Source organism: Notechis scutatus, chromosome 4, assembly GCF_049901735.1.
Source record: "Notechis scutatus isolate UNSWTSFEM ecotype Mainland chromosome 4, rNotScu1.2, whole genome shotgun sequence".
Lineage (NCBI taxonomy): Eukaryota > Metazoa > Chordata > Lepidosauria > Squamata > Elapidae > Notechis > Notechis scutatus.
Window position 1 is genome coordinate 136,785,695 of NC_142012.1, and position 26,521 is coordinate 136,812,215.

The 26,521-nt window shown below is 38.8% G+C and overlaps 1 protein-coding gene across 1 annotated transcript in view; it reads right to left on the minus strand.

The window, feature by feature from the left end:
• DOCK10 (dedicator of cytokinesis 10) overlaps nucleotides 1-15,767 on the minus strand; it is a 173,842-nt gene extending 158,075 nt beyond the window's left edge. Inside the window, exon 1 of the mRNA XM_087965039.1 lies at nucleotides 15,380-15,767. Within this exon, the coding sequence (XP_087821165.1) occupies nucleotides 15,380-15,514 (135 nt within the window). The 5' untranslated portion in view covers nucleotides 15,515-15,767. The remainder of the gene's footprint in view (nucleotides 1-15,379) is intronic.
• Between the last annotated feature and the right edge of the window lie 10,754 nt (nucleotides 15,768-26,521).

Here is a 26,521-nt window from a genome sequence, read left to right on the forward strand (position 1 = left end):
TAAGACAAAATTTATAAAAATGTCTACAAGCTCTCAACATATATCTCTTGCCAATGGCTGGAACCTGAAAGCGAAAGGTCAAGGTTTTGCACGTTGTCCGTACATAAACCAGGATATAAAAATGTTGTATGTACCGCAACTAAAGTTTAATTTGCTTTCTGTAAGGGTATTAGATAAATTAGGTTATGTAATTACTTTTAAAGATAATAATTGCATAATTGAAAAAGATAACAAAAGGGTAACTGCAGCTTTAAATGGAACATTATATGTATTAGATAATAGTAAGAAAAGGGAGGCTCAAACTGTATTTAATAATATAAAGCCTCATGATGAATGTATCCATTTATTGCATAGACGTTTGGGGCATGTAAATTTTAAAATGCTAAAACGTACAGTTGAGTTATCTGAAGGAATAAGGTTAAAACCTTGTGATAAATATTTGCGTTGTAATGTTTGCTGTGAAGATAAGAGCAAGGTATTGCCTGCAAATAGGCTAAATGGTTTCAAAACAAAAGAACCTTTAGAAGTAGTATTTGCAGACATAATAGGTCCAAAGAAACCCAGTATGGGGGGTGCTAGATATATACTGAGCATTATGGACCATTATTCTAGATATGGGTTTTGCTATTTAATGAAAAGCAAAACTGAAACATATCAACATTTTTTCAATTGGCTTAGGTTTGCTGAAAGAAAGTCTAAACGTCAACTGATAACCCTGGTGACAGATAATGGTACGGAATTTGTTAATAACAAATTCCAGAACAGACTTAAGGTAGCTGGAATAGAGCATAAGAAGTCTGCTCCATACAGGCCAGAACATAATGCTTTTATTGAAAGAAGAGGCCAAACACTACAGGCAATGGTTAGAACAATGTTAAATGATTCTGGGTTACCTGATTCTTTGTGGGGGAGGCTACAATGTGTGCTAATAACATATTGAACAACGTTGTTAATACAACAACAGGTGAAATACCATTTACCAGATGGCATGGCAGGAAACCTGATCTAAGTTACCTGCACACATTTGGTGCACCAGCATGGGTGCATATTCCTGCACAACTCAGAAAAAAAGGGCAACATAGAGCTAAAAGATTTTTCTTCGTTGGTTATCAGGCAAACCATAGGGCATATAGATTTTGGGAGAAAGGCACATCTAAAGTGTTATGTAGTGCTAGTGCCCAATTTCTAGAACATGAAGGATGGGAGAAATTAGAACAGGATGCCAATAAAGATGTAATTATTGAATCCTATAGAAATCCCATTAGTTATCCCTGTAACTTTAAAAATAAAGTAAAGAGACAAATACAGGATGAAATAGTGCCCATAAAGGAAGAAACAGATTCAATAGCTGAACAGGATGAGGAAGATGAACAGGTAGTAGTTCAACAAAGTCCTCCTGTAAGCCCTGTAATTCCCAGAAGAACTACACGTGTATCTAGACCGCCTGATAGGTACCAGGCTAACACAGTGTGCCAGATTAATCAAGTTCCTAATTCTGTAGAAGAAATTAAAAGTATCCTATTAAGGAAAAAGAAAAATGGTATGCAGCAATGAATAAGGAACTGAATTCATTAAGTGATATGAAGGTGTATGAAAATGCCAAATTACCTGTAGGAAAGAAATCCATTGCTGCAAATGGATATTTAAGGTAAAAATAGATAAAGATGGTAATTTAATCCATAAGGCAAGGTTAGTAGCCCAAGGTTTTAGGCAGAATGCTAATGACTATGATGAGGTGTTTGCACCTAGTCTTAAGGCAGCAACCTTGAGGGCAGCTTTAGTGTGGGCAGCTAGTAAAAACTATATAGTTAACCATTTAGATGTGGAAACTGCTTACTTGCACGCCCCATTAAAACATATTATTTATATGAAAAAACCTGTTGGTATTAAAAGTGAAAATAAGGATAATAATGATTGTTGGTTGTTAAAGAAAAGCCTCTATGGTCTAAAACAATCAGGCTATGAATGGAACCAGTATATTGTAAAGGAACTAGACAATATAGGATTTAAAGCTGGTTTAGCCGATCCATGTCTGTTTAAGAGGGAGACAAATGGGAAAGTATCATTATTATTACTATTCACAGATGACATTGCTTTGATAACTGAAACTAATGATGAAGCAAATAAAATAATAGCATCATTAGGAAAGAGAATAAAGATCAAGCAATTAGGGGAGATAAAGAAGTATCTCGGTTTGAATATAAAGAAAACAAGGAAAGGTTTTAAGATATCTCAGGAAGATAAGATAAGCAAATTGCTAAAAGATTACAAGATGGAGCTTTGTAAGCCAGCTAAGACTCCAATGAGTCAGGAGTTTAGCAACACTGATGAACAAAGCCTTGAGTTTGATAAGGTGATTTATCAATCTTTAATTGGTAGTTTTGAGTTATATTAGTAATTGGTCTAGACCAGATATATCGTACTGTGTGAATCAGTTGGCTAGATTCAATTCTGCACCATGTGAAAGACACTGGATTGCAGCTAAGAGGATATTAAGATATCTTAAAAAGACAATGAATTATTCATTGTATTTAGAACCAAAGGGTGATTTAATTCTGAGTGCTTATGCAGATGCTAGCTTTGCATCAGATAGAGACACTAGAAAGTCGACTTCAGGAACAGCCATAATGCTGGGTAAGACATTAATAGGCTGGAAGTCAATAAGACAACAGCATATAAGTTTGTCTACTATGGAGGCAGAATTCTCCTGTTTATCATTGTTATGTACAGAGTTAATAATGTATAAACAAATGTTAATTGATATAGGTATAACTGTAGAGTATCCTATAATTATACATGAAGATAATCAGGCAGCAATTCAAATGGCCACAAATATTGGAGTAAAAACAAGGAGCAAGCATACAGATCTAAGATACCTAAACGTGAGACAATCTGTAAGAAGTAAGATGATTCAGCTAGAGTACTGTATGTCGGAGGACAATTTAGCTGATAATTTTACTAAAGCCCAAGGTGCCAGTAAGCACCAGGAGAGTTGTGAAAAATATGGGATAAGATTGTAAAGGTATTATATATTTATTTCACCCAAAAGGGGAGTATGTTAGGTATAACATTGATACCAAATATGGTTTGGGTGAATAAATATATAAAACTTAGATATCATGGTTTAAGTGCTTATCACTTTAAGCACAATGCAGCAGGCAATTAGCCGATTAAGGGTGCGGTTAGAAGTTACTATATAAGGAAGCATTAGAAGCTGGAAAGCTTACTGGCTGTAACTGTGTGCTGCTGCGACTAACTGTGATTACTGACTGTGAGTGCCTGTGACTGAACTGTTCTTGTTTGCTACTGTTTGCTGATTTACTGCGTAATTCTACTGAATATCCAGCGTTTGTTTCTCTGGAGAGAGAAACCGGAGGAGGAGAAGATATCTTTATCGGCTGATAAAGATATTGCAAGGACTCTTAACTTGGACTATACTAGTGAGTCTTACTGGATGGAAATACTGTGAATGACTAATGGACTGAATGACAATGCTTAAACTCTAAATGGATTAAAAACTATTTAAACTACAAACAGTGTTTGTGTTCAGTGTGTGTATACTCTGGGGCCCTTCCACTCTCGTTTGGCTGCCTGGCTTGACTACTGCTGCAATACTCTGCTAGGGGTTAATCCCCAAACCCTAACAGAGACCTTCAAATTTCTAGGTTCTATCATATCACAAGACCTAAAATGGACACCTTACATCAAAAACGTCATCCAAAAAGTACAAGGAAGAATGTTCTTTCTGCTCAAACTGCCCAAAGAGCTGCTGATACAGTTCTACGGAGGAATTATTGAGTCTGTCAGTTGTACCTCTATAACTGTCTGGTTTGGTTCTGAAACCCAACAGGACAGACACAGACTTCAGACAATAATTAGGACTGCAGGAAAAACAATTACTAGCAACCTGGCTTCAATTGAGGACTTGTATACTGCACGAGTCAAAAAGAGAGCTGTGAAAATATTTACAGACCCTCACATCCTGGACATAAACTGTTTCAATTCCTACCCTCAAAATGACGCGATAGAGCACTGCACACTAAAACAACTAGACACAAGGACAGTTTTTTCCTGAATGCCATCACTCTGCTAAACAAATAATTCACTCAGAACTGTCCAACTATTTACAAAGTCTGCACTACTATTACTATTAATCTCATCACTCCTTATCACCCATCCCCTCCCACTTGTGATTGCATGACTGTAACTTTGTCGCTTGTATCCTTATGATTTATATTAACTCCTAGTATGATTTGATTGCTTATTGTACTCTATGACTATTATTAAGTGTTGTACCTTATAATTCTTGACTCTTGATGAATGTATCTTTTCTTTAATGTACCCAGAGCATTTACACCAAGACAAATTCCTTGTGTGTTCAATCATACTTGGCCAATAAAATTTTTTATTCTATTCTATAAACTGTTCTACTAAGAAAAGCCAATCAGATTCCAACTGTACGATAAAAACACAATTATTTTTCAGTCTGTGTGGCATTCAATTTGAATCCAACCTAGTTAATTACCTACTCTTCAAGCTGGTGCTTCTCTTATGTTTTAGTATCCTGTCCGACAAATTCATCTGTATCAAAAAAGCAGACAATATACTTTCAGTATTTCATCTAATTAGAGCTTACAAATAATTTGACAGGAATACTAATAAAAACAAAATAAAGTAATAATTGATTGGAGGTCCATAACTTCTGATGAAGACAAACTTTGCAATTAATTATTTTTAAATATTGGGTTTATGAAACAGTATAAGTTTCTGTATGTTATGGACAGTTGAATACAATCATATTTCAGTAAAAATGAAACACTGGGAATTATTATAGATAATTGTTCCCTTATCTCCATCAAAATATTAAATTATTTAAATATTTAAAATATAGAAAAGACACTTGTGCTATTAAATAAGTGAACAATTATCTATTCACCTTATCATATTTTAAACGGCTATATAAATCATGGGAGAATTTGCAAACCACTCATATAAACTTAAGCATCTCATCCATGATGACAGAAAAGGACAATTCATTCTCCTAATGGATTACCACAAGGAGAGCAAAAGTTGCCATCCAAAAATGTTTATTTCAAAGCAGTTTTTTCTCCAGTTGTACAATTCAGCATCTTTATACCATATTTTGTACTATCAATTCACTCATGTTCATCTGCAATCATCTTTTAGGAAATGATTCTCTTTTGAGTTCTTGTTTGTGATGATTTGTTGAGAAAACAATGTTGCTGATAAACTAGTTTTGTATTCTCCTTTCTTTTGAATACATGTCTTTTGAAACTAAACTTTGCATTAACAAAAGTGCAGGAAACTTATGGCCAAACTGTAGAGGTGAAATTTAGTACAAACCAATAGTATGATTGTTGCTGTAAAGCCAAAATGGCTGATAAGAATCAAACAGGTATAACATACCTTCAAAATATATCCAAAAAATACATGGACAAAAGGAAGCAAATATTCCAGATGTCAACCTTCATACAGCTCTTGGGAGCTTAAATATATAAATAAAATAACAATAACAGAAAGATTGTTTGCTATTGTCTTACAACTATTGATTAAGAACATGGCTTTAGAACTTGACTAATTTGTCTGCATAATTCTAGGTTTGATGCAGCATATAAATCCAAGTACCGTATTTGCCGGCGTATAAGACGACTTTTTGCCCTGAAAAACATGCCTCCAAGTGGGGGGTCGTCTTATACGCCGGGAGGACTCGACTCCCACTTGAGCTTGAGTTGCAGCCGGGAGGGAGGCTGGGGGAGCGGTGTGTGTGTGTGTGTGTGTGTGTGTGTGGCGGGTATCACGCGCTGCGCAACCTTTCCCCTCTTCCTTCCTTAGCGGTGTGGGGAGGAAAGGATTCAAGATCCTCACGTGCGGCGTACTTTTCTTTTTCTTTTTTTTTTTTGCACGCAGGTTTTGCATGCGGGCGGCTGTAGGTTAAGGATGGGAGAGCCCCGGGTGGGTTATCAGGTTTTACGGTGCTTCCAACATGTGCGAACGGTGGGAGAGCGGAGAAGAGAGCGAGCGAGCGCCGCTGTGTGAAATCCTGCCGTCAAAGCAACACTGGGGGAGGCAGGGTATAAATTTACCAGGTTAATGTAGCAATGGTGATTAATGCCCAGAACATTGTTTGCGGGTATTGGGGTGTGTGTGTGTGTGTGGTGGTGGTGAGGAGAGGTTGTCCTTTGAATGCGGAAAAGTAGGTGTGACCTTGTGTAGGAAAATAAAGAGATCCTTTTTAGCGTGTTTGGCTTCTTTGCCTCCCCTCGTTCGTTTTGACGTGGAGATAATGGCCTTCGGGCGGGGGGGAAGAAAACGGTAGCTGGATCATTTCAAATTTCACTTACTCTCCTGCCTCACTTCAATATGTCTGAGCGACTCCAGATACTGGAAGACTTTTTGAATGAAAGTGTTACCTCCATATTTTTTTAAAGAGGGCCACTTGGGGAAAAAAAAAGATTCTAAGGAATTCCTTGTTTCTTGATTAAAGAGAAGGCATTGAATATACTGTTCCTTGGCAGCCTTTTCAGTGTCCGGGTTTTTGGTGTGTGTGTGTGTGTGAGAGAGAGAGAGAGAGAGAGAGAGATCAGCTGTATTGAGAAGAGAATGTTTCCTGTGTTCTCATTTTATTTACAACATATTTTACGCTTAATGGTAAGCAATGAAAAATATTTTTAAAACTCATTTCTAAACTCCATAGCTATTTGCATATTCTTGGTTCAAAATTGGATTAGCTCATTTCAAAATTGTCCAAAGCAGAAAAGTGCGTCAAAAAAAAAAAAAAGTGCAAAAGTGGAAGGTGTGTGGAAGAGGGGGTAGTCTTATACGGCGAGTATATAACAAACTCTATATTTTGAGTGGAAATGTTGGGGGTCGCGTCTTATACGCCCAGTCGCCTTATACGCCGGCAAATACGGTAAATAGTCTGTCCAGGATACCAATAAATATGCTGCTAACTTGCATCAAGGAAACTGATTCTGTTAAATAAAATAAAAGCTACAGTATCCCTTTGGGAAAAAATGGAAATTTGGCTGTGATACAAAATCCCTAGCCAGTTTATTTACCCTAATGGAGCAGGGGAATCTGCTAATGATGAAAAATAGCCAATTGGTGGTCTAGAAATTTAAGCAGTATTGTTGAAACAATGCTATGCACTCCTGAAATTTGTATGTCTCTACTGAAAGACGGTGGAAGCTAGATAGCCATTCTGATCCCCAACTGATATTCTAAATGGCCTGCTTTAGCACAAAACATATTAGGTTGCAGCATGGATTGAAATGTACTGGCTGCCAGTGTAGGTGAAAGAGCATCTCTGGTATAGTCAGCAGTATTACACACTACATAAAGATCAAAATGTTAAGTGATTCCCTCTCATTTCTTGTGTTGATAGTTCCTTTGAACCATAACATTTTATGAAACTCAATACAGCAGCATAATAGCTTGTTATATTATGCCATGGTTTGGGATAGCATCCTGTCCCTCAATGGTTCTTAGAACAAAATTAAATTTAAGCTAGCTCAGGTTATTGCACAGAATAATTTGTCAATCTCCTCTCTTACCACTGCAAGCCATTCTCTTTTCTCAGGTTTTGCTTTTCTAGCAGAAGAATAAAAAACTGAAGGACAGCAGGATCATTTTGATGCTTTTCTGACATTTAAACAGGTCTGAAACTATTCTGAATGTGTGTAAACCAAAGGGCAAAGCATATCTACTCAATATGTTACACATTTGTAAAGCAATATATAGAAACTACCCAAATCAAAATGTGAAAGGAATTTTGGAACCCAGAATAACCCAGAGATTCAGATATTAGTCATCTATCCACTCACTCACAGTTCACTGAGATCTTTTTTGATTGTTTCTTTCTGTTCCAGATCTTTTTTTATTCTCTTTTCTGTAGTAATTTCTCCTTTTCCCTACATTTGTTATGTTTTAATATTTAGACTGATTTGTTTGTTTCCTCACTCATGTCTTTTATTCCTTTGAAAAATAAATTTAACTGTAGAATAAAGAGTCCAGGATAAAACAGAGAGAACTAACTGACTGAGTTGAAAAGCTAGGGAATTTACGGAAAGTACATTCTTGCTTCTAGTTGGTAGTTTTGATGTTTGGTTCCAAAATCCAGAAGTTATATATACACTAGTATATCACAGAAGTGAGTACACCCCCTCACATTTTGTAAATAATTAAGTATATCTTTTCATGTGACAACACTGAAGAAATGACACTTGGTAATGTAAAGTGGTGAGTGTACAGCTTGTTTAACAGTGTAAATGTGCTGTCACCTCAAAATAACACAACACACAGCCAATAATATCTAAACTGCTGGCAACAAAAGTGAGTACACCCCTAAATAATAATGTCCAAATGAGGCCCAAGTAGTCATTTTCCCTCTCTGGTGTCATGTGATTTGTTAGTGTTACAAGGTCTCTGGTGTGAATGGGAAGAAAGTGTGTTAAATTTGGTGTTATCGCTCTCACTCTCTCATACTGGCCACTGGAAGTTCAACATGGCACCTCATGGCAATGAACTCTCTGACGATCTGAAAAAAATGAATTGTTCCTCTTCATAAACATGGCCTAGGCTATAAGAAGATTGCCAAGACCCTGAAACTGAACTGCAGCATGATGGCCAAGACCATACATCAGTTTAACAGGACAGGTTCCACTCAGGTTTGGCCAGGTTTGGCCTCGCTATGGTCGACCAAAGAAGTTGAGTGCCCGTGCTCAGCGTCATATCCAGAGGTTGGCTATGGGAAATAGAAGTATGAGTGCTGCCAGCATGCTGCAGAGGTTGAAGGAGTGGGGGAGGGGTCAGCCTGTCAGTGCTCAGACCATATGCTGCATGATGCATCAAATTGGTCTGCAGGGCTGTTGTCCCAGAAGGAAGCCTCTTCTAAAGATGATGCACAAGAAAGCCCACAAATGGTTTTCTGCAAACAAGCAGACTAAGGACAAGAATTTCTGGAATCATGTCCTATGGTCCGATGAGACCAAGATAAACTTATTTGGTTCAGATGGTGTCAAGTGTGTGTGGCAACAACCAGATGAGTACAAAGACAAGTGTATTTTGCCTACAGTCAAGTATGGTGGTGGGAATGTCATGGTCTGGGGCTGCATGAGTGCTACCAGTACTGGGAAGCTACAGTTCATTGAAGGAATCATGAATGCCAACATGTACTGTGACATACTAAAGCAGAGCATGATCCCCTCCCTCCAGAGACTGGGCAGTATTCCAACCTGATAATGACCCCAAACACACCTCCAAAATGACCACTGCCTTGCTAAAGAAGCTGAGGGTAAAAGTGATGGACTGGCCAAGCATGTCTCCAGACCTAAACCCTGTTGAGCATCTGTGGGGCATCCTGAAACGGAAGGTGGAGGTGCGCAAGGTCTCTGACATCCACCAGCTCCGTGACATCGTCATGGAGAGTGGAACAGGACTCCAGTGGCAACCTGTGAAGCTCTGGTGAACTCTATGTCCAAGAGGGTTAAGGCAGTGCTGGAAAATAATGGTGGCCACCCAAAATATTGGCACTTTGGGCCCCATTTGGACATTATCACTCGGGGTGTACTCACTTTTGTTGCCAGCAGTTTAGACATTAATGGCTATGTGTTGCGATATTTTGAGGTGACAGCACATTTGCACTGTTATACAAGCTGTATACTCAACTATGTTTCATTGTAGCCAAATGTCATTTCTTCAGTGTTGTCACATGAAAAGATACACTAATATACTAAAGATAATAAACAGTTTGGCTATGTACTTCTGATTTGATTCCAAACAGTGCTTTGCAACATGTAACAACATCAACATAGCACTTGTCTTTAACAGTTTAAAGCAGTTGCAATACAGTAGTCCTTACAACAGTTCATTTAATGACCATTCAAAGTTACAACGACACTGGAAAAAGTGACTTATGACCATTTTTTACAATTACAACCTTTGAAACATCCCCATGATCATGTGATCAAAATTCAGATGCTTGGCAACTGACTCATACTTATGACCACTGCTGTGCTTCAAGGTCATGAGATCACCTTTTACAACTTTCTGACAAGTAAAGTCAAAGGGAAGCCAGATTCACTTAACAACCAGGTTGCTAACTTATCAACTGCAGTGATTCACATAACAACTGTGGCAAGAAAATTTGTAAACTGGGGCAAAATTCACTTCACAAATGCTTCACTTAGCAATAGAAATTTTGGGCTCAATTGTGGTCGTAAGTCAAGGACTATCTGTATATCCCATTCAGGTGTAAGATGTTTGTTCCCCTCAGATCCCATTAATATACTGCTGGCTTTTCTGTGTACATCGTTCTATGCTTATTTATACTGAGCTGCATATCCCACCTGAAGCTTATTCACGCCATTTAGAGTGAACCTTCTGGAGGTGTTGTGAAGGCTCTCCTTCGTTCCCTTCATCAAACAAGCCCTTCCCAGTTTCTCATGTCAGTCAGACTCAGATTTCGCAATATTTGAATCTACTTTTTTATGTGAGAAAGATGCTTGCTGTGTGGCATGTAGAGAAAGACAGATTTACACCAGCCTCACCCTCTACTGTTTCCTCTGAAAATGGAAAGCAGAACTATGCAAGTAAGAAACTGTACAGAGCAAAGAATCGAAAGCAGTGTCCTTTCAGCACAAGTCAAATTTCTAGAAAAGGAGAAACTAATGCAGGTAAATTGAATAGAAGGGAAAGTCTGACTGACAAATCTGTTAGTTGGGAAGAAAAACGTAAATGTCTAACTAGAAACCACACTAAGTGGAGATATATCTATTCTATGTGTCATTGTTTTCCCTGCACATTTTAAGGCATTATATTTTGCTATCAGTTTGGAGTAAATGTTTAAAGGAAATCTTTTAAAGCAACTTTTTTCTCATTAGAAGGAGATCAGTGCCATCTGGTGGCCTGCCAGATTCTTTATATTTGCTTGTTTATTTATTTATTTAAATATGTTATCTCCCTAACTCCAAGTCCACTTTGCCACAAAGTACAATACAGAATGTAAACAAAGTTCTATTGAATCCTTTTCTTCTTTCATCAGTTTGCAGTTGCTAGTTTTCCAGTCTGTAACAGTCTATCTTTATCACACGTAGAAGGAAAGCTGTGTACAGGTCATCCTCGACTTATATCAGTTCGTTTATTGACTGTTCAAAGTTACAAGGGCACTGAAAAAAATGACTTATGACTGTTTTTCACACGTATTAGCATTGCAGCATTCCCATGGTCAATGATAAAAATTTGGATGCTTGGCATCTAGTTTATATTTATGATAGTTGCAATGTCCAGGGATCATGTGATCACCTTCTGACAAGCAAAGTCATTAGAGAATCCAGATTTACTTAACAATAGCAATAGCACTTACACTTATATACTGCTCCACAGTGCTTTACAGCCTTCCCCAAATGGTTTACAGAGTCAGCATATTTCCTCCAACAATCTGAGCCCTCATTTTACCGACCTTGGAAGGATGGAAGGCTGAGTCAACCTTGAGCCATTGAGAGTTGAACTGATAAAGTGCTGGCAGCCGGCAGTCAGCAGAATTAGCCTGCAATGCTGCCTTCTAACCATTGCGCCACCACAATTCAGTAACAACCACATTACTAACTTAACAACTGCAGTGATTCACTTAACAATTGTGGCAAGAAATCATAAAGTGAGCAAAGCTCACTTAACAAATGTCACACTTAACAACATATATGTTGGGCTCAATTGTGGTCGTAAGTTGAAGACTACCTGTATATAAAACTACAACTAAAAGATTCCCCCCATCGTAATTTTAATTTCCTTCTTTTTAAACATTTAACATCCTGTAAATTTGCAACTACACAAAAATGCAGCTTTTGAAATGTGTAGTTCAGCTGTTCATTGAAAATTAGGTCTCAAATGCAAAAGCATCAATTTTCTTAGGATGGCTAATAAACTTTTTCTGTTTTTAAAGGGGACAGTATGGATTATACTAAGAAATTTCTGACACAAACGCACTGTGTCAGTCAACTTGTTGTTTTAGAAGGAGTTGGGTTGAGAATGTTCCAAAACTAGCTAGAGCTCTGAAGATCTTTGTAAGAGTATAATATTGCTTTGAAGATACCTGTAAGAATATAATATCAGTTCTTTATGTGCACAGGCTGAGTCCATTTCAGCAGTGAAAGAGAAATGTGTTCTCTAATGGGGATGGAAAGTGATTCCATAAGGCAGCACTGTAAAAGGTATGATCTGTGCTGTAAACAACTTGCTAATGATCCCATAATTGGGTAAATGAGTTTTAAGGGGCAAGCGAAAGTTTTAAGCCATGCAAACTGAAAGCATTCACTGTATCTCTTAGCTCTCCTGAAAACTCTTTTGAAAAGCCATTCAGTCTTTATGTTGAATTGAGCAGCATAAAATAGAACAGGCAAACTAGCAAAATAAATACAAATCAGCAAGCAATACTTCAATTGACTTCCTAAATATAAATATTGAGACCAAGCACTATTAACCTAAAACTATGAACCTAAAAGAGTCATAAATCATAAGATTCTTCAAAACTAAAGCAGCTTTAAAACTAAACATTCAATGTTAAACTATAAAGAGGATGATATTGATCACACTGACACTCTAGATATAAAACTCCTGTATAAAGTCAAGGGAGAAACATAAACTTCCTTGGCAGGAAGTTTATTTCAACAGAATCTGTTCTGTCCATCAGCTGATATTTCTTATCTCATCAGTGAGTGAAATAATTAAATGCCAAATCCCGCTATTTTTAAGACAGTCTACTGAAACCTAGTGACCTACAGTTGGTTGACATGTGATTGGTTGAAGAAAATAATTTGCATATAAAAGACATCAGTATACTCTGAATATTTTACTATATGAAGATAAATACAATGACATTTAAACTCTCAATAAATCCCATAATTTAGAAGAATACAGGCAATGTATCTATAGCTCCTAAGCCACATGATACATACAGGTGTTATACAGTGTTTTCTTATGTCTACCTTCTAAAACAGTTGATGGCAAGACTGTCAGATTTCAAAATCTTACAGGTTTAAACAGAAAAAAAATCACTTCTTAGAAATATGTTTCTGGGCATATGAGACTGATCTAATTATTTTTCCATGACCAGGACACGATTTTGGCCTGTGTGTACCACAGAAAGATTTTCCAAGAGAAATCCATAAGAATTTAGCTTTCCATTTGGCACTGAAATGATCTTCTACTGTCAGAAGAGTCAATACTAATTTTAAACAATAAGGAAAACAACCAAGCAAACAAACAAGTATTGGAGTCAAGCTTAATTATTCCAGGCTTACAGTATTCAAAGCTTATACCTTTGAAGCACTGAACTGGAATTTGGAAGATAATTCTTTAAAATGTTGACTGTACATTGTAAAAAAACTGAGAGCATACTTTGCAGAAAATAGTTTTAAGGTAACAGGGATAAATAGGTTACCCAAATATTCCAATTACCAAAGGTTATTTGGATTACATAAATGAGCACTTCTCTCTTTGGAGGCCCGAAAGGCAATTTCAAGATATTTAAATACCTTAAGTTGTTCAAGTTCAAGGTTATTGGTTACGACCAGTGAATTCTGGAATGCTTAGCAAACAGTAATTTTGTCTTTGCGTTGCTAATTCTTCTTCATCTTACAATATGAAAAAAAAAAAAACCATTCAGCATGTTGCTTATCATTTTAAAACCCTACTTCCAAGGGTTATAACTGGAAGAAAAAGATGAATGATAAAAAACGGGGAAAACCAGAATGGAACCTGATTAGGGGACTGGAGGTTAAAACATATAAAAAAAATTCTGGAATTGGGTATGTCTAGTTTAGTGAAAAGAAGGACTACAGGTGACATGATAGCAGTGTTCCAATATCTAAGGGGTTGCCACAAAGAAGAGGGAGTCAAGCTATTCTCCAAAGCACCTGAAGGCAGGACAAGAAGCAATGGATAGAAACTAATCAAGGAGAGAATCAACTTAGAACTAAGGAGAAATTTCCCAAGAAAACAATTAATCAGTGGAATGACTTGCTTCCAGAATTTGTGAATGTTTCAAAACTGAAAGTTTTTAAGAAGAGATTGGACAACCATTTGTCTGAAATGCTATAGAGTTTCCTGACTGAGCTGGGGGTTGGACTAGAAGACCTCCAAGGTCCCTTCGAACTCTGTTTTCTGTTATCCTAGAAAGCAATTATACTGGGATAAAATAAGATAAAAGGCATTGGATGGCTAATGAATCATTTATATGACAAATCTTGTTGTACCTTAATGCCAAAAAAAATATTATCATGAATATTTTTATGGTATTGCCTGCTTAATAATGAAGTGAACCATAAAAAGTTGACAGTAGATATTTATTATGTCATAATATATGTAATATAATTAAATTCATCAAGTTTATTTTTGTTTCTTCATTTTTCTCCGATGCAGAGGTTGCTGCTGAAAAGAAGTATGATGTTACAAAAGCAAAACAGAAAAAAAGAACAATGATGACTGAGGCCTTGCAAGTGTGTTCGTGTGACAATGAAGGATGATTGACATGGGAGGCTTATTTTAGCAACTTCCAGCCCAAAGCATGAACCCAAACTAAAGGTTCTCCAACAGATTGCTCTCTACTCTTAAATGCAAACATCCAGCCAAGGTGAATTCACCACCTCAACTGGCAACTAGGAAGTTCCTTCTACACAACTTCTACGAAAACATACCTAAGATTGCATTGCAGTGCATTGCTCATTTTTGAGCAAGTCAAGACTGTTGACCACAGAATGGCACCTTCCTCATTTTTCCTGCTGTTAAAAACATCCTGGCTAATTCTGTGTTTTTGATGTGTGTGTGTCTGTGTGTGTGTGTCTGTGTGTGTGTGTGTGCTGTGCACATGTGCATATTTAAAATATATTCAATAATCATACAATAATAATTCAACAACCATGCTGAGTTGTTGGCATTGCTGAAAATCACAGGAAGATGAGTGAAGGAAAATGCCTTCCCATCATCAGAGGGATGTGCCTTACACCTCTGGATTGCAGACATAGCCCAGCAGTGGGAGCATCGGTTTTATACACAAACCCTCTAAGCTCAATTCTCTGCTGGTGTCCGGCGAGATCTGGAAATAAAACCTGCCTGCCAGTTGCTAACCCCGCTTTCTGAACAATACTGGAGAAAGCGGTCTTCTGTCATCGGCCCTCTCTCCACCCCGCAATCCTCCCCGTTCAAAGCGACCATCCCACAACTTTGCGACCTCGCCCCAAGAGGGGGCAATTGCCCGAGGGACCTTAATCTCCCCTCCCTCCCTAACTGCGGAGTCGCGACGGATTCGTTTGGACGCTTCTTCGCGCCTTTTCCTCGCTGCCCGGAAGAGAAGAACTGAACTCACCCTCTTGTGGAAGCGGCTGCGATTGGCGCTGCTCGTGGTAGTGGCGGTGGCAGCAGCGGTGCTCTGGCGAAGCTCAGTTGCCATGCTCGGTCTCAGCAAGCTCCGGGTGAACCTCCGCGTCTTCTCCCCGGCCATCTGCGCCTGAGGCGGGCGGGAGAGCCAACCTTTCCTTAGCGGGTGACTGAAGGCGAGACTCTGTCAGGAAGCGGAACCTGGGGCTTTCACTTTTTTCCCCAGCCCAGCATGATAGCCCACCACCCCCGCAAAGGCACGGATGGGGTTGTCAAAGGGGCGCGTGGGGGCGTGGGGGGGAGATGTGGAGGCGAGAAGCCGTACGAGAAGTCCCGACCGCGACGGAAGCAGCAGCAGCAGCAACAGGCGGCGAGTCGCTCCGGAGAGAGCCCCGAGAGCGGCTTTGGTTGAACGACATCCGGAGCCTTCCCGCAGGTCTTGCAGAAGGCTGGGTTTGGGGCTGCGAAGAGGCTGAATTCCGTTACCATCGCCATCTCAAGCGATCAGGGAGAGGTGGGGGTGGGGGGCGTTCGTCAAAGTCAACGGGGCCGTGCGCCAAAATCGTAGGCAGGCGAACCAGGAGCCCTCGCCGTTTCAAAATGCATTTTCCTAACTGCCACATATCGAGCGAGTACTGCAATAGGCTGTTCTTTCAACACCATGCTGTTTGCTCGCCCTCCTCCTTCGGCCTCATTTCAGCACTTCTAATGTGCCACAGGGGACAGATGGCGCCCACCCAACATGTAATCTGCTGTGGTCTGTGCTGAGCTTCGATGTCGAAGCATTCTTCTGGCTGTTTCCAGACCAAGCTCTTATTTTCCAGTTGGCAAAATGTTGGCAAAAATCAGGATCTCTGCTGGCATTAATCCTGTTTTCTCATTTTTTTCTCAGCCCGGTGGTCTCTCCCCCACCCCATATAGTGTGTATGTGTGCCTTCCAAAATAGTGCAAGATTGGAAGATGTGGAGAGACCTGACCCATGGAATCACCAAGAATCAGACACAACTGAGTGGATAACATCATCACCATTATCAAGTGTGCCTTCCAGTCAGTGTTGAATTGAGATAACTGCCTGGACAAGTCCCTGCAATTCTCTTGGCAAGATTTTTTTTTTTTTTTGGAAGTGATTTGCCATTGCCTCCTTCCTAAACTCAGAGGGAGTCACTGGCCCTGGGTCACCCAGCTGGCTTTGTGCAATGACTAGAACTCTTATCTGGAATTCATGGTATCCTAGTTTCTATCCTGATGTCTTAACCACTACACCAAACTCATTTTTCCATTCAGTAATAATGCTAATAAAGTTAATGAAGAAAAGAGAGAAAGCCCATTCCGCTTTAATTGGCAGGGTAGTCTTTCCCTGGGATCCCACCGTTGTTTCCAAGAATATTTCCCCTATAATTTTCAACGTAACCATTTGTTTAGTGACCATAGGACATCATATGACCTTTTTTTTCACACTTTAGAACCATTGCAGCATCTTCAGAGTCATGTGATCAGAACTTGGCAACTGGCATGTATTTATGACTGTTGCAGTATCCATATGATCACCTTTTGTGACCTTCTGATCAATCAATGGGGAAGTCAGTTTTACTTAACAACCATGTTACTAACTTAACAACTGCATTGATGCATTTAACAGCTGTAGCCAGAAAGATCATAAAGTGGGGCAAAACTCACTTAGCAATGGAAATTTTGGGCTCAGTTGTGGTCGTAAGTCAAGGACTACTTGTACATTGGAAAAAGTACTAGTTCAGGCTCAAAAGTCCAGAAAGACAGATCTTAAGCAGCTTTGTGCTTGTTCTGAAACACAAGGAGTAGCTATATACCATATTTTTTTTTGGAAAAGACACACTTTTCCCACCCCTAAAAGTGGATGGAAATGTCTATGCGTCTTATACAGAGAATGTTGCTGAAGCCCTGCCCACCCACCAGCCCCCACTTTCAGCCTCTGCCTCCCAGCAATTTGTCTCCTTGCAGCAAACAGCAAACAGCCTGGTCAGCTTCAGCACAGCCTGATTAGCACAAGCTTCAGGGATTGCCATCGCCTATTGGCTCCATGGGACCCATTTTCAGCATCTGCATCCTGTTTTCAGCCCTTTCCATTTTTTATCTTGTTTTCCTCCCCAAAAACTAGATGCGTCTTATGCTTCAGAGCATCTTATACTCTGAAAAATATGGTAATTGCATTCATGTACTTGGATAAGGCTTTAATAAGGCATCCCCATGCAAAAATCAATGAAATTATATAAAAAGCTATTGGGGGTGGTGTGGGGGGAAAGAAATATAGGAATGTAAAGAAAGAAAGCATACCAAATAAAACCAGTATGTTAGCTTGTGTTAGATTTTTAGTTTCAGTTTTTATAAACAATAACTGATAATCAAACCAATTACCCACAGAAGTAGTGAGATACATTGAATGTATGTAAGCAGAGCTTAGGCAACTATTTGCCATGGCCTTTAAATTTGGATGAATTCCTGCACTGAGTAGCGGATTGACTCAATGCTCTAAATGGTGTCTTCCGTTATACTATTATTATATTCACAACAATATGAAATAACAGTTGCCAGTTCTTTAGTTGGTATCAGTCTCCATATGCATCAAGTTCTTCCAAGAACCTCCTAGGATGTTCTAATGCATTGGCATAGTACTGTATATTTGCAGATCAAAGCTAGGTGGTGGTTTGCAATTGTCAGATGGAAATGTTATTAATGTGTAGATTTCCTAAGTACCGTCCAAGATTTTTTTGGTATGGCACCAAGTATGGCAATAACCACTGAGACCACCATGGCTGATTTATGTCGTAATCTTTCAACTTGATTTGATTTTCAGACATTTTCTGTTTTTCTCCAGTTCTTTGTCTTTTACTATACTAGCCTGCAGTATTTCCACATCACTTATTCACACTTTGGCAACTGTGCTAGTGACTGACATTGTTTATAATCAGTTTATGCAATCTTCTTGCACGAGCTGAATATATCATCCCCTGTTTCTTCTGCTTCTTTGCACAATCTGCACTCTGAATCATTTGATGATTTTTTTTCCAGTTCTGGCCTTGATTGCATTCTGGTTCCTTTTTGTAATGCCCCAGGTGTAAGACAGTGCTAGGTTATCTTTATCCACTTTTCCTTGAACTTTTGTAAAAATGGACCATGTAGTGCTTTTCATTGCCAGTATTCTGTTTGTGGGTTTATTACATTATTTTGATATTCATATTTTGTTTCCTGTACAATCAGTAAGTTCCAAAGTTTAATTCACATCAATGCTTGTTCTTCGCTGTCATTTAGATAATCAAATTATTTGACCTGAAGTAAACCTCTGTCTCCATTTCTGAGGAGCAGATATGAATATCACTTTAGGGATATAATGTGTAGTAAATTGTCATAATTTTCTTGGGTTTTTGTCCAAATCATCCAGTTCAGCTTGTGACCAGTTAATAATTCCAGCACTGTTTTGTACTATAGGTATTTAGAAATTAATGATGTTTCCACCATTAAATTTTGTCTTTAGCATTTTTTCCTTTGGAGATATTATTTACTAATTACAGTATATACTTAACTTGTCTGTGCTTAATGGTAAACCTACATGTAAAATCCCCAGGCAGTTGTAGGGTTCATCTTGTTGACTCCTGATGATTGGGCCATTCAGCATGTCAATTCCATTTGTAATTTCTATTTGTAATTTTACACTACTATAGCATATTTCTTTAGCCCAAATTCTACTGCCATATCTTTGCTAAATATTCTTACATTGTTTGACATTTATACTTCTTGTCAGCCAGATGTGTTTAGACTGGATTTGGCATTTTTATCCACCTATGGAGTTGTTCCCAAGGACCTGAGGTTGGCCAATGTTTTGTTTGATGTATTGTTGCGGGATGCAAGCTATTCCAAGTAAAACTACTTTTGCAATTGACTGTTGGTGATTTTGTCAATGTATTATTATTATTATGTTTTATATGGCCATCTACCTTACATAAAGTGACTTTAGATTGTGACTTTTGATTATGACTGTAGCCACTTCTCAGAAGTGACTACATTTATTATTATTTATTTATTCATATCCTTCTACCTAGGACAAAGATCTTGCACTTAATATATAAATGTCATTTTTCCCCAAATGCATGTTGATTATATATAAGATATTGTTATAATTGTTAGCTTTTCCTTCTTTCCATAAAAATGCAGCATTCTTAAAATAAATCGATGAATAAAATAAAATTTCTACAAAATTTCTTCCTTCTGTTGATCCTTCTAACAAATCTGCCAGTTTTTCTTTTTTTGCAAGAGCCTTCTGTGAATAATACCAAAGATGGAAAAGGTGACCACAAAGTAGAACATGTTGGTTCGTAATGTTCAGATAGTGCCATCTGTGATCAGACCATTTGGTATGCTTTTTCATAGGAAAGACTGTACTCTTTTCCTAATGGAACAATGTGTTCTCATTCCATGTATTAGAACCATTATCAATTTCTATTTTCTGTCATTTATATTAAAAAGCTAGATGGGATGTTTTGTTGTTGCACTGTCTTTCTTGCTTCCTTTGAAGCTCTGGTTAACCAAATGGATCAGGATAACCAAGGCATGAAATTATCATGCAGGGGGGGAGACAGGGTACTACCGGTTTGGAATATGAGCTTCTGCGCTGCAGGCGCCTGTAACCGCAGCACGCCCATGCAGAGAAGCAGCTTTGAACAGCCCTCTTTTCCTGCTTTTTTAACGCACTGTGCCTCGTTCAGCAGCAAGTGAAAACAGGAAAAAAGGCGGAAAGCCCGGGGCGGGGGGAAACCAGCGCGACCAGCTATGTCTGTTGCCTTCAGAGCACCAGTCCAGAGGTGAACAACGAAACCACCCCTGTATATGGCACCAACGCTTAGGGCCAGTGGGGGGCAGGGCGACGGCAGAGCGACCCCACCCCGAACAAAGTGACTGGGTGCTGGCGCCGCAAGGAGAAACAGGACGGGCCTGGCACAGGGAGGGCCCCTTTCCTGAGAAGGGAGTTCTGGTCTCTGCCTGACACACAGCGCAGACGCTCATTTGCTGGACTGATCGGCAAAACAGAGCAGCTGAAGAAATGCAGGTAGGAAAGGATAGATCTGACAACACTGCAACAGGATTTCAGGACTCTGCCTACTCAGTGACCTCCCACTGGCTTTTGCGGACAGGGCACCCTTGAAACTTGAAAGACAGCAAAGTGGAAGGCGTCTTGGGCCCTAGGAGGCCAACCTGTGGAAACTTCACTGATTATTGGTCTTCTGAGTGCAGTTTAAGGTGTTAGTTATGACCATTAATGCCCTTAATGGCATCGGTCCAGGCTACTTGGTGGAACATCTTGTCTCACTTAAAACAAACCCACCCTGCTTGTGCTGGCAGAGTGGGTGTATTACAGATCCAGAAGAGGTCAAAGAGCTCGAACTATTGGGATCTAGAAAAGCCTTCTCTGCTGCAGCAGTCACCCTTTGGAACATCTTATTCTCTAAAGTAGGGGAGTCAAACTGGTGGCCTGCAGGCTGGATGCATCACGCACAGGCCATGCCCACCCCAACTCTGCAAAAGGAGAAAACATCACGAAATGTCACGTGATAGCAACATGATGCCACAAGTTTGTTCTAAAGTAAGATAACCAACAATACTAGACTTAACAACTGCCTTGATCTCATCTTCTGCAATAGTTTGAATTCAATTTACAGAATACAAATTCAAGAACCCTTTTCCAACAGTGACCATAGCATGATTGACTTTTGTCTCAACGTACGTCCGCGCGAAAATCAACACAACGACAGAATCCCCAATTATAACTTCAAAAATGGCAACTATGATCTTATAAACAACAATCTCTCATCCCTTGATCCCTATTCACTGGATGCAATACTGTTGAAGACCATTACAACATAATTTTACTTGAAGTCAATAGAGTCATATGTATGTCATATGTACCAATAACAACTCCAAAAACCAGAAAAAAACAGAAGCTTCAATCCAAAAAGAGATCACTTTGGCGGAAAAACAAATCTGGTCATGTTGCCAATTTCAAAAGCCAATACAAAAATTTATGCCACCAGATAAAGACTGAATTAACCAATTATCACATTAAACAAGAGGAAAACCTTCTACACACCAATTCCACCCACGCTTTCTACAATTTTGTAAACAACAAACTAAAAGACTCAAGGTCCATCCTACCCCTGAAAGGACCTAATGGTAAAGACTGCAATGATGACACCATTAAAACCAACCTCTTTAACACATTCTTTGGCTCAGTATTTGTAAACAGCAATGGATCATACCCAGTATTTCCTAGTCGAACCACAGACAACTACAATAATCTAATACATATCGATTTTAAAGAAGACAATGTTGAAAAAGCACTACACAATCTAAAACCATCTCTATCTATTGGACCGGATGGAATATGTGCCTACTTCTTAAAAAAGCTATCCACTGCCATTGCTGAACCTCTAAGCATAATCTTTGAAAAATCTTTCAGGACCAACTCCTTGCCAAAACTATGGTCTTAAGCCACGGTCATCCCCATCTTCAAAAAGGAAGTCCCCAGCCTAGTTGAAAATTACTTTACAATCTATGCTGTGTCACCTGTAAAGTCATGGAATCAATTATTAACCAATCCATTATCCTCCACTTAGAGACAAACAACCTACTCTCTAATAAACAATTTGGTTTCAGAAAAAAGCTATCATGTAATCTGCAACTCTTACACTGTAAAAACGTATGGACTACACAACTCAATCAGGGCAAAGCAATAGATGCAATCTACATAGACTTCTGTAATTCAGTGATTCAGTGGTACACGACAAACTACTCCTAAAACTAAAATCTTATGGTATCTCTGGACAACTGCACAGCTGGATAGAAGCATTCCTGTCAAACAGACAACAAATGGTCAAAATTGGGAGTGTCCTATCAAATTCTGTACCTGTCAGGGGGCGGAGCTAGCGTCGCGACGATACGGCATGCGATCTTGGAGGTCTGAGATCGCTGCCGATATCTTTGCTCCTGGATGGTCCAAACAGATCTAAACTGTCCCAAAGAGATGGTGAATGTAAAGAGCGCATCCTGTCGATCCCAGGGATACCGCAAAGTCTCTGGTAGATTCAGGAGAAGATCTTTTTTCCAGTGGCAAAGAGGCAGCCATTAAAGCTGCTGAAGTTGGGACAGCTCCGAAATGGAAGAGGATAGAAAAAGAAAGTGTGCCGGTTTGGTGAGAATTTGTTCTTTACTTTAAGATTTAAAAGGACACCCTAAGGAAAAGAAAGAATCTGTAAAATCTCAGACAGAAGTAATTAAGTGGCAATTTTAAATGGAAAGTCAAATTAATTTTTTCTTTTTGTTGTTGGACTCTGTATACGATTTTTTACTTTGAACTGGACTGGTCTTTTTTTCTACCTTATTTTTCCTTTTTTGTCTCTTCTCCTTTTTGTCTTTACAATATTTTAGGCTAGAGATCCCCTTTCAGCCTTTTTTTTCCCCTAAACCCTTTTTCCTTTTTAATTTTTTTTTATAATAATTTGTTTGGAAAAGGAGGGAGAAAGTGAAAACAGAGGAAACTTTGTAACACTGCCAACTAGAGGCTTAGAAATGTTGTTTCTCTTTTTTTCTCTCTCGACCAGACAAAGCTAAGAAAGAATTCAGACTTCTTTTCAAGGACTCTGAGCCTGTCTGATAAGATAGAGGGAAGAGCATGGGAGAGTGTTATTGCAGATGCTCTTCTGGGTTTCTATCAGTAGCTGGAGTCTGGTGTTGAAGTATACAGAAAAAAGATGATAAGATTCTAGAGAAGAGAGCTATAAAATTAATAAAAGCCTTGGATAACTAAATAGGTGCAGTGTGTTCTTTTTCTCTTTTTTAAGTTGGGCTATTCCTCACACCCCCTACTTAACAGCGTATCATTTGTAATAGTTATTTGGATCTCTGGACTTTTGGAACCTGTTTTTGTCTTTCTTTTTGCTTTTGGAGCCTTATTTTTATTTTTGAATTTTATTTTAAAGGAAAAGTCTTAGTATCAACGTTTTCCTTCTTCTTCTTCTTTTTTTAGGGAGTAGGCTTTTTCTTTTTTTCTCTCTCCCTCTCCTGCATTTTTTTATTTACCTTCCATATTATTATTTTTTGTGTGTGTGGCTTCCTTTTTTTTTGTATACTTTTTCATACCTGAGACTTTTTAATTGGATTAAAGTGTTGAAGAACCTGAAGAAATTCCTTTCTCTTTTTAGTTTTTTACTTTTTATTTTTCTACCTTCTACAAGATTTAACCATTTTTTCCTTTCTCTGTTTATGGGTTTTGTTTTTTTTTTGAGCTTTTACTGCTATTGAACTAATTGATTGGATTAAGGTATACAAGAACCTGAAGAAATCTTTTTTTTTCCTATCTTCTTTTTTTCCACTATTTTTACTTGGATTTATAATTGGTTATTTCATGAGTGGATTAAGGTCTAGAAGAACCTGAACATTCTGAATTGTCTGAAATGAGCAGGAAACTAACAGCAGCTGGTTCTTCAATTCCTACTTCTTCCTCTTCACCATCTGGAGGACAATGCTCAATACAGACAATGTTACAACAAGAAAAAGAACAGGAAAAGGTGACATTGCAGATGATAATGCAACGAATTCAAAGCATACAAGCAAGAACAGAGAATATTGAAAGGAGAATAGAAAAACTGATGAGAAGGTGGAGAATATTCAACAAATGATGATGAAGTATGATGAAAAATTCAAAAAAATTGAAGAAGAAGATAAACAAAGATAAGAAGATTGGAGATATTGATGGCAGATTAACAGTGGTTGAACAAGATAAAAGTGGGATGCTGAGATGGGAGATGGATAGATCAGAATTTTATCTCATATTTTAAAACATAGAGGAAGAAAAGGGACAAAACTTAGCTGAGATAATGATAGAAATCTTGGCTGAAGCTCTGGAAATAACCAAAGAGAAGATGATGGATGGAATAGATGAGGTTTTTCGAGTCTTCACAAGATATGCAATGAGAAATAACTTACCAAGAGAAGTTCACATCAGATTACAAAGAAAGCCATTAAAACACAAATATTGCAGGTGGCAAGAGAGAAAACATTGAAATATAAAGATAAAGAGATTGTGGTCCTGACACAAGTGCCCAGAAGAGTGAGAGAGATGAGAAGAGAATACCGATTCCTGACTAAAATCCTACTTAAAAAAGAGGTAAATTATAGATGGCTGATTCCAGAAGGTTTAATGTTCACATGGCAAGGATCTTGGAGTATTCATCTCTAATGATCTAAGTGCTAGAGCCCATTGTAACTACATAGCCAAAAAGGCATTAAGAGTTGTTAACCTAATCTTATGTAGCTTTTTCTCTGGTAATATTACATTACTAACTAAAGCAGGAGTCACCAACCTTTTAAAACCTCAGGGACCACCAAACTCATAATTTTAAATCCCGTGGATCAGAGACCCTGAGAAAATCCCCAAAAAAGTCTGCAGGAAAATTTCCCACCCCGTTTTCCTACTGACCAATCATTCTTTATTTTGGATTGCAGGATACCGTCTCCAGCTCCATTCTCAGAGGGAGAGAGAGACTTTTGGCTTCATGCAAGGAAAGCAGCAGAAGCAGCTGAAGTCTTTCTTTCTCTCCCACAAACTCTGTCAGAAATGAGTCTTTGCCGGCGCAGCCTCTTGGAACAGGATTGCAGGGTCCCAAAGACTCATTTCTGGAGGAAGAGTTTTGCAGTTTTCCTTGAGTGCATCCAAAAGCAGAAGAAAGAAGCGGAAAGAAGCAGCCCGGTGGCCAGGCCAAGGCGCATGGGGCAAGTGGGGCAAGTTCCCCCACTCCGCCCTTTCCTCTCTCCCCTCACTACTTCGTGTTGTTCACAATGCAAACGACGCAAGCCTTGTGTTCCCATGCAGCCTGGATTAATTGCTTTTGGGGGTGCTTTGGGGGTGACATTTCTCTGTGGACCACCAAAATTTTCTCGTGGATCACCAGTGGTCCCTGGCCCACTGGTTGGTGATCACTGAACTAGAGCATACAAAACATTTGCTAGACCAATACTCGAATACCGCTCATCAGTCTGGAACCCACATTACGTATCTGATATTAACACAGGTGAGAAAGTCCAGAAATATTTCACAAGAAGAGTTCTCCATTCCTCTACTCATTACAGAATACCTTATGCCACTAGGCTTGAAATTCTAGAGCTAGAAAACCTAGAACTATGCCGCCTTTGGTCTGATCTAAGTATAGTATATAAAAACATACATTGCAATGTCCTACATGTCAATGAATATCTCAGCTTCAACCATAACAATGCAAGAGCAAACAATAGATACAGACTCAAGGTTAATTGCACCAAACTTGATTGCAGGAAATATGATTTCAGCAACAGAGTGGTCAATGTCTGGAATACTTTACCTGACTCTGTGGTTTCTTCCCCAAACTCAAAAAACTTTAACCTTAGACTTTTTACTATTGACCTCACCCCTTTCCTAAGAGGTCTGTAGGGGGCGTGCATAAGCACACCAACGTGCCTACCGTCCCTGTCCTATTGTTTCTTTCTATTTTTCTTATATGTATCTATGCATTCATAACTATGTTTTTACTTATACTATTATCTTGTAAGCAATTGACAAACCAAATAAAATAAATAAAATAAAATAAATAAAGATCTGCCTGCATTGTCTACCTTTTCACAAGAGCCTGAAGACCTGTTTCTTTTGGTTGGCCTGGTGACCAAATGGGGAAGTTGCATTCTGGAGATGACTGCTGGTTTGACAGCAGACTCTACTTCTCCCCCTTGCTCTCTTCTCCCCACTCATCATTTCTTTTTGGTTATCTTATGTTTGGCATTTCAATTCTCAGGTTGACTCAGTCTTCCATCCTTCCGAGGTCAGTAAAATAAGGACCAATATTGTTGGGGGCAATATGCTGACTCTGTAAACCACTTAGAGATGGCTCTAAAGCACTGTGAAGCATTTAAGTCTAAAGTGCTGTTGCTATTTATTCCCATTGTGTTCCTTTGTCATTGTCAAGTTTATTGTTCCATTATTTTACTTCTGTTTACATGTCTTTCATTTCTTCTTTTTTATTGTTGTAACCTGCCTAGAGTAGCCCTTTGGCAAGATAGGCAGCAAATAAATTTAATA